The 13,647-nt window shown below is 37.5% G+C and overlaps 1 protein-coding gene across 1 annotated transcript in view; it reads left to right on the forward strand.

Moving 5' to 3' along the window:
• Window positions 1–9,732, forward strand: part of LOC139479531 (uncharacterized) — a 39,805-nt gene extending 30,073 nt beyond the window's left edge. Inside the window, exons 8-10 of the mRNA XM_071262376.1 lie at window positions 7,837–8,055; window positions 8,890–9,102; window positions 9,494–9,732. Coding sequence (XP_071118477.1) covers window positions 7,837–8,055; window positions 8,890–9,102; window positions 9,494–9,732 — 671 coding nt within the window. The remainder of the gene's footprint in view (window positions 1–7,836; window positions 8,056–8,889; window positions 9,103–9,493) is intronic.
• The last annotated feature ends 3,915 nt before the right edge of the window (window positions 9,733–13,647 follow it).

The raw sequence follows: 13,647 nt of genomic DNA on the forward strand, positions 1-13,647 counted from the left end.
GCATTGACAATTCATATTTGATTGACATACAGAAAAAAACATGCTAACGTGAACTTTTTTATGGATAAAGAAGCAATGTTGTAATCCATAAGATCTTTCATGTCTTCAAACACCAATGTAACACTTGAATCATATCATTTTAATGAAGACGAACCTGATCACAAGCTAATTAACTACACCCAAAATAGAAACGTAAACACACAACCTTTGTTAAAAGAATAGAACATTGTTGCTGCCGTCATGCTATGGCGGAGATTTTGCCCAAGCAACATAAAAAAGTAACATTCTCCTTGTTATGGGTAATCTTTTCCATCATTAGTGTAACATAATTACCATTGAGGTGTTAAGTCTTTGAATGATGTTACGGACCAAAGGTTCCTGTTATACTCAACACGTTTGGATTTAATTGCATACAGGGTTATCAAGTCAAACATTGATAGTTTGGCTTCTTATATCTGTATTGTTTGATTAGCATTTCGTTGACGGATGACAAAGTAGACTCAATTTATGGATAACAACTTCTTTATTTCAACTCATTAAGCAATAATCACCCACCTGTGTATTCAAATCCTGTTTAATTGGATCCTCAGGTGTTCTCTGTCCATCATGTTGTTACAGTATTATCCTTATTATCCCGTTAAGGATAATACTGTAGCAACATGATGTATCCTTATTATTATCCTGTTTTTGGAAAAGGCGACTCTGTTTGTCGTAAGAGGCGACTAACGGAATCGGGGTCGTCAGGCTCGCTGACTTGATTGATTCATGTAATCGTATCCCAATTGCGTGGATCGATGCTCATGACATTAACCCTCATGGTGCCTGCACGTCAGTCAGCCTGCAAACCGCTTAGTGCCGCACTGTGCTGACGTCGTGGTTACAAAAACGTTTACATTGTATCAAAAGTGTTGCAACGTCTTTATTTCTTCACACAGTGTAACCAAATTGTATAACATGCAACTCGAGTTTATAGTCTTTCCAACAGCATCTAAAGTCACCAAATCCAAAAGATCTATGCACTGCCCAGCCATCGATAAAAGTGCTGGTATTATAAGTTTCCTACTTTTCCACATTAATCGTAATATGGACGCACCTGAATATGGCAAGCAAAGTCAAGTAAGCGCCCTTGTTTTGAAATCTAAATGACCAATAATTCATATCATTGGCAAGTACATGTCCGAACAGTGATAGACATATGATATTTATGTTGAAGTACACATTCACTGAGAATTAAATTATATTTACCGATAAAAAATCACGATGAAATTGTGCGTGTTTTTGACGTCAAAACAAAATTGACGAAAGTGGTCGTGATTAATTCATACGCAGACTGTTTCAAAGATTATGTCACAAAACGAATGACAGTTTGGAATGTATATCTTGAAGAAATCCCGGTTACGTCCATGTATGTTTCAATGACCGTGCTCTTTTATTAGTGATAAAAACAACTTCGGGGTAATTGACATCGTACATTTTCAAAGGACAAAATGTGAAAGATCGCTAAACAGCCCTAACAATACTCAAATTGACATCGCTCAATATCGGGCATCATTATCATTTCTTAATAATTAACAAGATTTTACTAACGTAATACCACCCAAGAGTAAGTACATGTAGATTAATCAAAATTGTTGAAACGTTTTTATGGGCAGCAAATCTATTCAACAAACCTATTTTCGATCACTCGCAACTCGGGCGCCAAATGTCATTGTTTCACAATGACCACCAGAAAACATTCATCCTCGTATCAGCTCGTATTTCGCACTTGGCTGCCTAACTTAGACCTTTGCTCAAAATATACTTGTATGGCCAGTCCATAAAATACCACTTTTTCTTTCATTTATTCATTTGATTTATAAATACGACTTTAGAAGTGTATTTACACCTAGCTAGGTATGTACATGTACATTTAAGGACATACGTGATAGTTTATTCCACTAGTTTCCCATTCCATCCCATTCCACTAAAGGAAAAGTTTGAAATAGATAATGATCGTAGGTCAATGAAAGTAATGGAATTATTTGTCATAAAAGGAAAAATATATTCTTGGTATTGAACTTCGAAAATGTAACCAGCAAAATCTTTTATAAAAATGGTTTATTATGTCTTTCCTTTTTTTTCTTAATTTTGGCCTAGCGAAACTACAGCTTGGAGGGAAGACATACACATTAAAATGGTGAAAAAAAACCCACAAGAATGCATTGATTTTGCTCTTAGACAAATATTTATTTTAAAAAAAATCTATTTCAAACTTAGGATACAAAACAAAGTAGAATCTAATTACTACTATGTCACTGGTCGAAGTATTTGGTAATTTAGATAATGCAAAGTGAAAAAAGACATAAATAGAACTATATAAAACATCAAAAAGAAATCACATTTACACTGAAAACTTTTTGTCTTTCAGAAATTGATTATCTATATATTGTGAGTAAATGTAATCACTTTTACTGTTTATGTTATACATTGAACCTTTCGAGATTCCAATAGAGGAAGCTAAAATATTAAAAATCTAGGTTGTTTAATATTGGATCCATTTTGACAGCTTTCTCACTCTCAACTAAATGCACTTTATATTTTTGGAATATCAAGCCTTCAAACAGATATGAAAAGCACATGTCAACATACCAAAATTAGAAAACTGCGCCAAATATTCTAACACTGTTAGTCAAATGATAAGCGGTCTCATTCACTCGTCGGTCGCCGTAGACATTTTCCAATCGTGATGTACTAGATATGCTTTCTAGTTCAGTCAAAGAGAATATTGTTATTTGGAAAATGAAACCACGTGTATCCATTATACTACCACAACATTAGATTAGCTGTTTCATGTGACGTCATCCACGTCACAACACGCGAGGTCAAATCATGCGCACCTGTCCAGACGACAAATTCACAGCGGCGGGAAATCACCGACCGTCTATTAGCCTATGAATAAAATTGCAGATTGTAACGAAATACAATTAATTTTACTCATTGCTGACATTTCAGATGACATATCAAATAGGAGTTGAACACTTGCAATAGATCATCATACGTTAATCGAGAGTACAGTGTACATAAATAATTTGTAAATTTAATATTTAATATCCATGGCAGAAAGTTTGAAAACGAGCTATAATATATTCCATTTTCTGAAGAGATTAGTGATGTGTATTTGATGATATATATGCATACACAATTAGTTATCGATTATCTTCTATAATCACAGCATGTACCATGTACATTAGACTCATGGAAAATACTATTTCAGCAAACCAATCACAGCGCCATTATCACAGTTTCAATGAAAGGAAAAACAAATCGAAATCGAACTTAACAGCACAGCGAATCCATAAGCGTTTAATCCAAATACAAAAAGGTATTGATGTCATTATTGTAGAAGTTATGTTGATGTTTTCATTAGTTGCATTATGTTTGTATTGCGTGTACCATCGACAGAAACGGGGGCCGAGCTACCGCATGTGGAACCGACCTTGACACAATAGCCTATTTGTTTACAATATGGCGTCGACTCACGTTAGATGTTGTGGCCACACTTTTGAAATCTCCATTTGCGACAAAATGTGAAACAGTTAGGGCAAGTCACTCACACAGTCAGGTAGTTTGAGCAATCAAACATGACACTTGGTCATTTCATATGAAAAAGGTAGCAGTTATTTGTCTGAACGGGCGAGTGTGTAGGACAACCGGTAAACAAGAAATCGCGGCACAGATGTGATGCGAACGTGCCCTGTCGATCACTTCGGGCTTGGCCATTCAATGTTTACGTTTTGATCATGAACCTCCTGCCCATAAATATACACTATACCAACTTAATATTAACGATTTTAGCTATCTTTCCATATCTTTGATTTGAATATTTTCTGTAAATCAGCATCATAAACAAAAAGACAATCTGCACTGTCGGTTGGTATGTAGCGCCGTGCTAAATCGCCATGACACACAGTCGATAAACATATGCAATACTTGAACAAAAAACTTCCGTGGCCGACTAAACGTTAGTACTCTTACGCAAATACCTGTACGGTGAGGACTAGTAAATCTTTCTGACCAGTCCGATCAGATTTCTTTTTCAAACTGGCTGTCAGATATAATAATAGTTACGTGTATGTGACATGGGTGCATAATAAAAAATTGCCTTCATTCGCATGAAGTTCAACATGGTAGAAAAAGAGCGGTAACCACATTACTAATCTCGCCATATTTCGCAATCCGTAGCACTGCATAACATATGAGTTACACGATATTAACGTTGAGATGATTAGGGTGATGATGGTTATAAATTCATTCAATGAACGTCATAAATGTAATGGAAATATACACTGTCGTTTTCTCATGTCTACCGACCATTCCGCCATTACCGATAGTCGATAAAAATATACAAAACGTGTAAATAAACTTGTTCATAAAGGAGTGAACAGAATTGCATTTACGTGAATAAGTATACAGTTGGGAAAAATATGTCTTTCTGACCACTCAGGTCATATTTATTTCTTATGAACAAGGATTTTGTCTGAAAATATTTACGTGTATGTGACATGGGTGCATTATCAAAATTTGCCGTCATTCGCTTGGTGTTCAAACATGGCAGAAAAAGGCCGAGAAGAGCGGTAGCCACTTTACTAATCTCGCCATATTTCGCAATCCGTAGCATTGTATAAAGTATGAGTTACACGATGTTAAAGCTAAGATGATTGGGGTGATGATGGTTATAGTTTTGACTGTGTGCACTCAGTGTTAAATATCAAAATTCACAGTTTAAAAAGGGCATTTTCTCGGGACCATATATGGTCCCCTGGCACTATGCGGGTGTGAAAAGTGAGGTACCATATATGGTCCCGTGGCACCAAGAGGGTTAAAAATCATTGGGGTGTCTGGTCCAGACTCGATTATTTACAGGGCGCCGCCATATAGCTGGAATATTGCTAAGTACAGCCTTAAACAACAAAACCAACCAACCAACCTATCCAACCATATTGCGGAGATGATATATCCTCCACTACGTACGAGTCTCATCAGGCCATATCTGAATAACGGACATGAAGTAGTAACATATAGTTACGTGACGTCATAACATTTAGGAAAACTATGACGTCACGATACCAAGGTGACAATGGAAAAATAACTTACGCCTTTTCATTTAACTTAGGCGCGTATTTATGAATGAAATGTTGCTCTTTTTGCAACAATTAGGAGATAAACATACTGTGTTTTCAATGTAGAGCTAGGTTACCTGTAGATTTAACCGCGCTAAATCTAACATTTGAAACCTCACGCTGCGCATTCGGTTACAAATTTAATTTAGCGGGGTTAAATCTACATTGAAAACACAGTATGTTTATCTCCATTCTACCATGACTAAATAAAACGCGAACTCTTTGGTGTTAGCAAATATACTGAGTGAAGCGGCATGGGTTGAATCCAGTGTTTTGAGAGGGATATCGATCTGAATTACGGAATCATCGAACAAAATATGGCGCCGTGTATACTCAAGCAGTTTGTTTACACCGTAATACTTCACTCGAACATATGACAGGCATTGAAAGCATATAAGCACGGCAACTTGGTAAGCTAACATGAGGTGGGCATCCGTAAAGAAAACAAAGCAAGCTTTGCAAGGCTGTCGCTCTACATCGCGCGTCACCATTATGACGTCATATCGCTCATTGTGACGCAAAATCTATGACGTCACAGTCGTATATAGAAAAACGCCAAAATTCCAAGCTCTCTGATCTCTCCAAAACGTAAATACATTCCCTTTGTAGATTTCTATCGTGTTTTCTGCACGAAATGCATTGCCACACATCCTTTAAATAGTGTAGTAACCGCACCTGTGCATTTTGTAACCTGTAATTGTAGATATAATTATTTAAATATGCCTACCGACAATGACTGAAAAAAGTACTATTCTGTGAATATCAGCTTCCCCGGTGATGCGGTCGTCAAACCAGCTGTTTCAATCAGAGGGGGTTTATTGTGATTTAATAGCCTCTGATTGACCAATCAGAATCGAGTAAATTCCAAATTCATGGTAGAATGTAGGTTCATGATCAAAATTTAGCTGATATAGCGGGAAAACTAAAAAGTTGCCGTTTCCACATGCTTCTAAATGTCCACTCAGTGGAATCGTGCGGTTGTGTGGCTGCTTTATTTGTGAACGGTGAAGATTCACTCTTCTTTCAAACACACGATTCCACTCAGTGAACATTTAGAAGCATGTTATGCAGTTATGGCCTGATGAGACTCGTACGTGGTACGAGTTGAAAGCGCAACCCTATTAAAACTGTGTTCAATCTTATATATATATTCTGTTCCAAGTTTATTATTCACTCTTGGATGATATACAGTACAATGGAGGATATACAGTAATGAGACCACAGGATAATATGTTTGTTTGTTGTTTAACGTTGTACTCAGCAATGTATCAAGCATATAGTGTATGTACCAAGTTCATTAATCACACTTGCTTGACAAAGATACCGTACCGAATCATCTCCATCCACCACTCTTAGAATCTCCATAAAAAAAGTAAGTTTGTTGCATGGAGTCGCACGGGAATACTCGCACTGCCATACAACGGCAACTTGTATACAAACCAGACAGTCGAGTGATTTTCTACATGTCTGTATGCTTCTCCATACGTTACTGAACATATTGTTCATAAGTTCATAAGTGTTGGACCAGAAAATCAAGTTACACGATGGCGCATTTACTGAATTTATTTTAACTAATTTAAAAAGGTATGTTAATTTTGAATAACGTACGTTCTGTACAAGTGCAGAGAGTCTGCTGCTTGTCAGTAAAGAAAAAAAAAGTAAAGAAACTGCAACACAGGCAACAGGTCTTGTGGGTTGTATTTGTGCTTTATATTTAGTTAAGATCAGCTAACACCTGTGAAGCTATCAAGCGAGTGGCTGAGTTGCAGTTTAAGATTACGTGTAACAGTATGGCATGATTATCACTGCTTGAAAACGAAATTGGGAAGGACAGATCACAAAGATTTAGCTTGTTTAACCCTAGAAATACAGCGGTATTAAACTGACATTGCGGGTAACTAAGCAAATATATAATATAAAGAATTTCTTCAAGAGGGACAATGCAAAAGTCAGGTCAATAGATGGCAGTACATACAGTTTTTGCCACTGTGATCCGCTCTTTCATCTTCAAACTCACATTAAGTATGTATCCTAAATAGGTTCGGAGACACCTATCACCTTATCATGGGTCTTTGCCATGCCTCTCAAACTAAAATAGTATAAGAATCGAAGCTGTTCTTGCTGATGAATATTTATTATGCTTCATATATGACTGATGATAAATCCAAATCACCAATCCTAATGCCACAGGGCTGTTTAGGATTTGAAATTGAGAAAAAGATGATACTTATCCAGAAATTTATTCATTCATTGATATCCCAGGGAATGACACTATATTTGTAAAATGCGGTTACTCACATGCGTACGCACTATCGGGAGCCATATTGTAAGTTCACCAGACCCGTGAAGATTCCGGGGTAGAATAGGTCTTCAGCAACCCATGCTTGTCGTAAAAGGTGACTATGCTTGTCGGGTGGTCAGGCTCGCTGACTTGGATGACTTGCATGTCATCGATCCCAACTGCGTAGATCTATGCTCATGATAGCAATGACTGGATTGTCTGGCCCAGAGTCGATGTTTTACAGACCGCCTTCATATAGCTGGAATATTGCTGAGTGTGGCGTTTAACATCCAACCAAGCAACCAATGTAAGTTAACCACATCGCATGTTCCTCCATAGAAACTGAATCGAAACATTGTCATATACGTATCTCGAAATATATTCTATGTTTTACAGTGCCCGTTGAGACAAATATAGCTCAAGGCAAACCAACCATTCAGTCCAGCACGCACAACAATGCTGTCTCGTCCTATGCTGTTGATGGTGTAACAGGAGGAAACTACCATACTGACCGGTGTATGCACACACGTGCTGGCAACAACTGGTGGATGGTGGATCTTCTTCTTGTGTACAATATTTCGAGGATCACTGTTTTCAGGAGAACAGATTTCCTGGGTAAGTTGGGAAGATTAGCAAACATTACAGTTTAGCTTCCATGGAATTAGTACAACTTGTCTTCGGAAAGGATTAATGGGGGCAAAAATAAATAATATTTTTTGCAAATGAAAGTAAATATAAGCAATAAAGCATTTCAATAATCTTAAGAAATCTCTTCTGAAATAAGAAGTCCATTTACAATTCCGACTATTCGGTGATCATGTGAATTAGATATGGACAAAATACTCTTGGTATTGAACTTTTTCATAGGGGTTTTGCCAATATTGCGGATGATGCCGTCTTATGTAAACACTGTCATGTAATTGAGGATGAAGTTCATGTAATATATAATTGTCCTCCTTTTGCAAGTCGGCGGGAAATGTATATCCCATAAACAGTTAATCTTCATTATTTTTGTTTAGAAAGACTCTGTCAGTTATCATTATGATACAATGATTAACTTTTAAACATTCTAATGTAGGTGTTCTAAAAAAAAGAAGTATGAATCAGGTAACTCTTAGACAAAAATATATAATGTATTTACAATGGACAATGGGTCAATTGGCCTTCGTACAAATATATCTGTCTGGCTGTGTTTATGAATTGCTATCAAATAATGCTGATACCATGATAATAGGTCACCACTCACAAAGACACGCAACGGTAAGGCCATTTTCACCTATAAAAGCATCGGAACATATGGTACAACTCAAAATAAGGAATTGTATGGGGCATACTTTTGGTCAGTTGATCAGATAACGACCAAACATTAGTTGGACGCATAGGGAGGAATTCGTATGAAACTATTTGCTCTAGATAACACTCCGTTGTATGAATCATATGATGTTTTAGGTCGCCCAGATCTTTTTAAAATCGTCGGCTTTGATCTGCATCCTACACTCTGTCCTCTGTCATCCCCGAAAGTCTGCGTCAACCAACTCGGCAATTTCTCAGGTCCATCAAAGACTGTGCCTTGTGAACAGGAGGTCATGGCCAGATATATAAAAGTTTCCTCCTCTACTCACATGATGATGTGTGAGATGCAAGTGTTTGGACAGAATATAGGTGAGACATTTATTAATGGCACTCTGGGAAATTTAAACTTCCCTTAAGACAGGACGAAATGTTTCTTTTACAAAAATCGAAATGTATTTTATTTCACTGTCAAAATCGGGACAATGAAAAAAGAAGAAATAAATGTTATTCTAAAAAAAGGTTTGACCACAGTGACATTTAGGTAACTATAAAGGATACTATTAACTAGGGTGTGGCTGTTTATACTACTTGTATCACCGGATGGGACGCTTCTGGCTGCTTGAGTGTCATCGATCAGTGTTCTTCAGAAACTGGTTCAGAATGTCCTGGTGAACATATTTCCATGACTGAGCTGGAAGTGTGCTGAATGGCACAATGAGTCATTAGATATACAAATTTGTATACGAATTGATAATTACAGGTGGATGCTTGAGGAATAAGTTACAAGTGAAAGAAGGCCACAAACTGGATGACTCCTCTATCACCATGCTACGTGGTAATGCCTCAAGTCTCGTGGAGTGCAGCATCAACTGTTACAGACTCCACAACTGTCTGTTCTTCAACTTCAACAGACTGACTGGAGAATGTCAGACAGGAAGTGGTCAGGAAACTTCCGCTTCTTCCTCGGCAGTTGACTGGGACTTCGGCACAATTTGTTAAAGGGCTGTTTGTCCTACTTCTTTTCGATATGTGTCCATATGTTATGTGTATGATCTGGGCAGGAGAGGCGTGTGACTACCGAATTTTGTCAGATTTGGAACTTATACAATCCAACATCAAATTAAAATCTCAAACGATGTTATTTATATGATTGTGATTATTAATATGTTCAATGAAGTTATACAGGCCATATGTATATGAATAGATGTTCAATAAGTCATGGAGAAACATGGTATTCAACATACCTATAGACATTATATGGACGATATAAATGCTTGTGTTCTTATGTGTATCTTATAAACATATCTAAACACTTTCTCTGATTTGAGAGATGAATGTAGACCTTGTGACTTTGCTCAGGCCTTAGGAGTTTTCAGAAAAATTACCTGAAACTTTCACAGTTCTTATCTACACATTTTTGTATTACTGTGTTCGTGAAATGGCAAAATGCAAACACTAAGTTGATCAAGGTCATATATTCAAGTACTGATCAATGTCGTTGCGATAGGTTGTTGTCGCTCTTTGTTGCACGGCCTATTCCTACACCTGTATCCAAAATTCTATACGTTATCAAATCTCCAAACTGGACCCGTTTGCCACCACAGCTTCGTTTCGGAAATGATAACGCAAGCTTAAATTCTAGATCTCTTATCACAAAGCACATTTTTCGGTTCCAGTTTTACCAATTGTTTCAATCATAAGAGAACAGTGTGAAATGATTGGGCGTCTATTACAAGATTCAAAACAAATGTATGGTGACCAATGGGTCCAGCATATGTACAGTCATAGAATTAAGATTAAATGTACTGGATGATCACTTCTTTAACTTCAAGGGCAAAACCATCAATAATCTTAGTTGATATGAGCTTCAGATGAAATGTCAGAACAAGCATTTTTAGTTAGAAACGACAAAAACATCTCAATAATCATCAAACGTGACAAAAATCATTTCCAATATAAGAATCTCTATCACTGCCCAGCGTACGATTCCTACCACATCATAGTATGTACTAATGAAATGCTATCAAATAGTGATGACACCAGGTGTTCGCGAAACGGTGAGTGGATCTAAACATGAAACAGATGAGGTGGTGTCTCTGGTCTCTTTTGTTGCTAGTTCAGTGGGTAAATCAGTGGAAGGGAAATGGCTATTTGACTGTTACTGAACGATATGAGATCAGGTCTTTGAAAGGCATTAAGAAGTGATACACATGAGGAAGAGAATATACGGATGTCAACTTCTTTATTATGAGGAACACAACGTTTTGGAGTATATGCTTACTCCATCAGTAAGCTTGTTCACGTGAACATTATCCGATCATCAACACACTTTTATATCCAAAACTATATTCAAATGAGTTATTAAACATAAATTGTTTCAGAATATGGACCACACGTTGGGGAATTAGTGCACTGGTCTGTAGTGCATGTGCAATCTATTGCAGTGTCTGTGGTTCAGCACGAGCCTGTCGTACATGTGTATCGCAATCAAGGAATTGCTACTGTTGTAGAGAAACCTTTTGTAACCCTTTACCACACATGACGTAGCCATATGAAGCAATCCTGGACAGCCGTTACATCACAGGGCGGCCTGACCTGGCTCACTCACTTGGCACTGTGTTGGTGCCGATAGGACTAGAGAGGTACCCTGGGGTATATTAAATCACTGTGCTACAGCCTACTGCTTCATACTAATGTTGTACCGTTGTGCTTCAGTTGGTCGTGGCTGACACAACTGACACCTTACCACCCTCACCCCCACACACATTTTGACCGTCATTTTGTTCTGACCTGTTCTTTTGCTTTCTTTGTTGCACCATTTTGATGAATGAAAGTAAATATCACATACGCGTTAACTTTCTTTTCTTGAGAAAACGATTAATGTAAACATTTACCTTAAGGTTTTTGTCAAAAATAACGGAAATACTTAATAATCTAGGTGTTAAACCCCTCACACGTTTACACATAAAAGAGCATGCCTTGCTCATCGGTACCACCTCAGGGTTATATGGCAAAGACCTGCCCCACGTCAACCTCGCCGTGACAAAGCGGGTTTGTTTAACCCAGTCCCTACACACATTTATTCACTCTTAAAAACTTTCTACCATTGGTCACGTTGGTGTAATTTGTCATGTTTTAAGCATTATGACCTGCAGACACTGATAACACATGTATCCAAACCCATCCAAAGAGCTTGTGTATATTTCTCTTTTTCAAATTATTATTCAGAACTTTCTCACTTACTATTGCAGGGCTTTTGAAGGATTGGCACTGTATGCATGTAGAAATTGGTCGTTGTTTGTAATAAACATTGTTTTTAAAACAACAACACACGGTCTGTTAATAATGTTTGTGTCATTCCTGAATCCATTACTCACTGTAAATGACGACTGTAACTCATCAAGGTCATGGATGTATGGGATTGTGATGATAAAAAGAGATGTATCATTAACAGAAGAACAATTCAATATTCGAACAACTGTAGTGAATATAGATTCAAGCAGCAATCTTGGGCTTCAAGTGCTACTTCCATATATTTGATCACCCAGTTTGACACAGAGGCCTATTTTGAGGGTCCAGTTATGGAAAACACACGCTTACCTATTAGCGGTTAAAGCAGAAAGTCTGGTATTTCAATTAAGCCCCCACCCAATAAAAAGAAAATGAAAACAAAGATGCAACATACCATGCTGGTATATAATGTCAACTTTTAAACGTATAGAAAATAGTCATAGCTTACCTCAAAATCAAGCTTATCGGGATCTTATGGACGCATGTTCTGCCTTACCCTGTTGGCTTGCCTTACCATATGTTGTCTGGTCGTGGGAGGCTGATGCTATCTGCATCTCCTTGTTACATCAGAGTTGTCTTCCACGATGTGCATCACCCCCTGGTGCAAGTGGGTACCTGACAATGAAATTCCGTTACAATCGAAATATCTGACTCACTGCTGGAACAGGGTCCGTAAAACGTCTTTGGGTGAGTTGAAAGGAGGACGATTCGTGTGATACTTCAACTGTCAAAAGGAGAAATAAATATTCTATAAATACCAACACAATAACCTATCAATACCAATCGCACACAAAAACAATTCATTAGATGAATGAGAGAGCGAGACTAATCATATCTTCCGGAACTCTTTCTGTCAAAGGCTGTTCTTGGCTCACTTCCTGTTGAAAAGAGAATATTATCAAGGTTCAAAATTACAATTGAAACAAACTATATGTATATTACACAGTATTTATTTTCTTACGATCTGCAATCAGATGTGACAAACCTACGATTGGTTCTTCGAATGCGACTTTCTCCCGAACGAAGGACGTCATTCCGACGTAAGACAGTCTGCCTTAGCAATCTCGGCTGACCTGTCCCTCTTTGGGACTCATGTGTGTGAGTAGGGTGAACATATTTATTTCGAGTTTTAGTGTTCATAAAAGTTCTGTTTTTGCATTGATATGATTTCTATTTTCGTATATTGATAAATTTCATTTTTATCTTTGGCTGCTCTGTTAATATTCGTTCGAGCAGCTGTCAGAAATAGAGTTAGTTTGGCCTTCGCTATGGCATCTTTTGGCTGTAGAAAACTACAACAGATAGTGTCATGGTTCTTTTTGTGACCGAGTCTGAGGTGTAAGATGGCTATTTCAAATTTTCTTTCATTTGAATATTAGTATGGCTCTTGGTGGATCTTGGGTTGACTTTTTTTAAAGCCATCTGTCGATCTTACTTTCGTCCCACTGGGCTTGACATCTTTGGGATATGGAGTCTTTGATTTTGCTTTTTATCTCTAGTTTACTAAAGGGAATAGGCTGTATTTCTGCTTTATCTGGAGCTAATTTCGCCGGTGTGTCTGCTCTTTCATTTCCATGAATAGCTATGTGAGCCAGGATCCAACATATCTCCACCTGTAGCTCT

The sequence above is a fragment of the Haliotis cracherodii genome, unplaced genomic scaffold (genome assembly GCF_022045235.1).
Source record: "Haliotis cracherodii isolate W230 unplaced genomic scaffold, xgHalCrac1.p SCAF_4, whole genome shotgun sequence".
NCBI lineage: Eukaryota > Metazoa > Mollusca > Gastropoda > Lepetellida > Haliotidae > Haliotis > Haliotis cracherodii.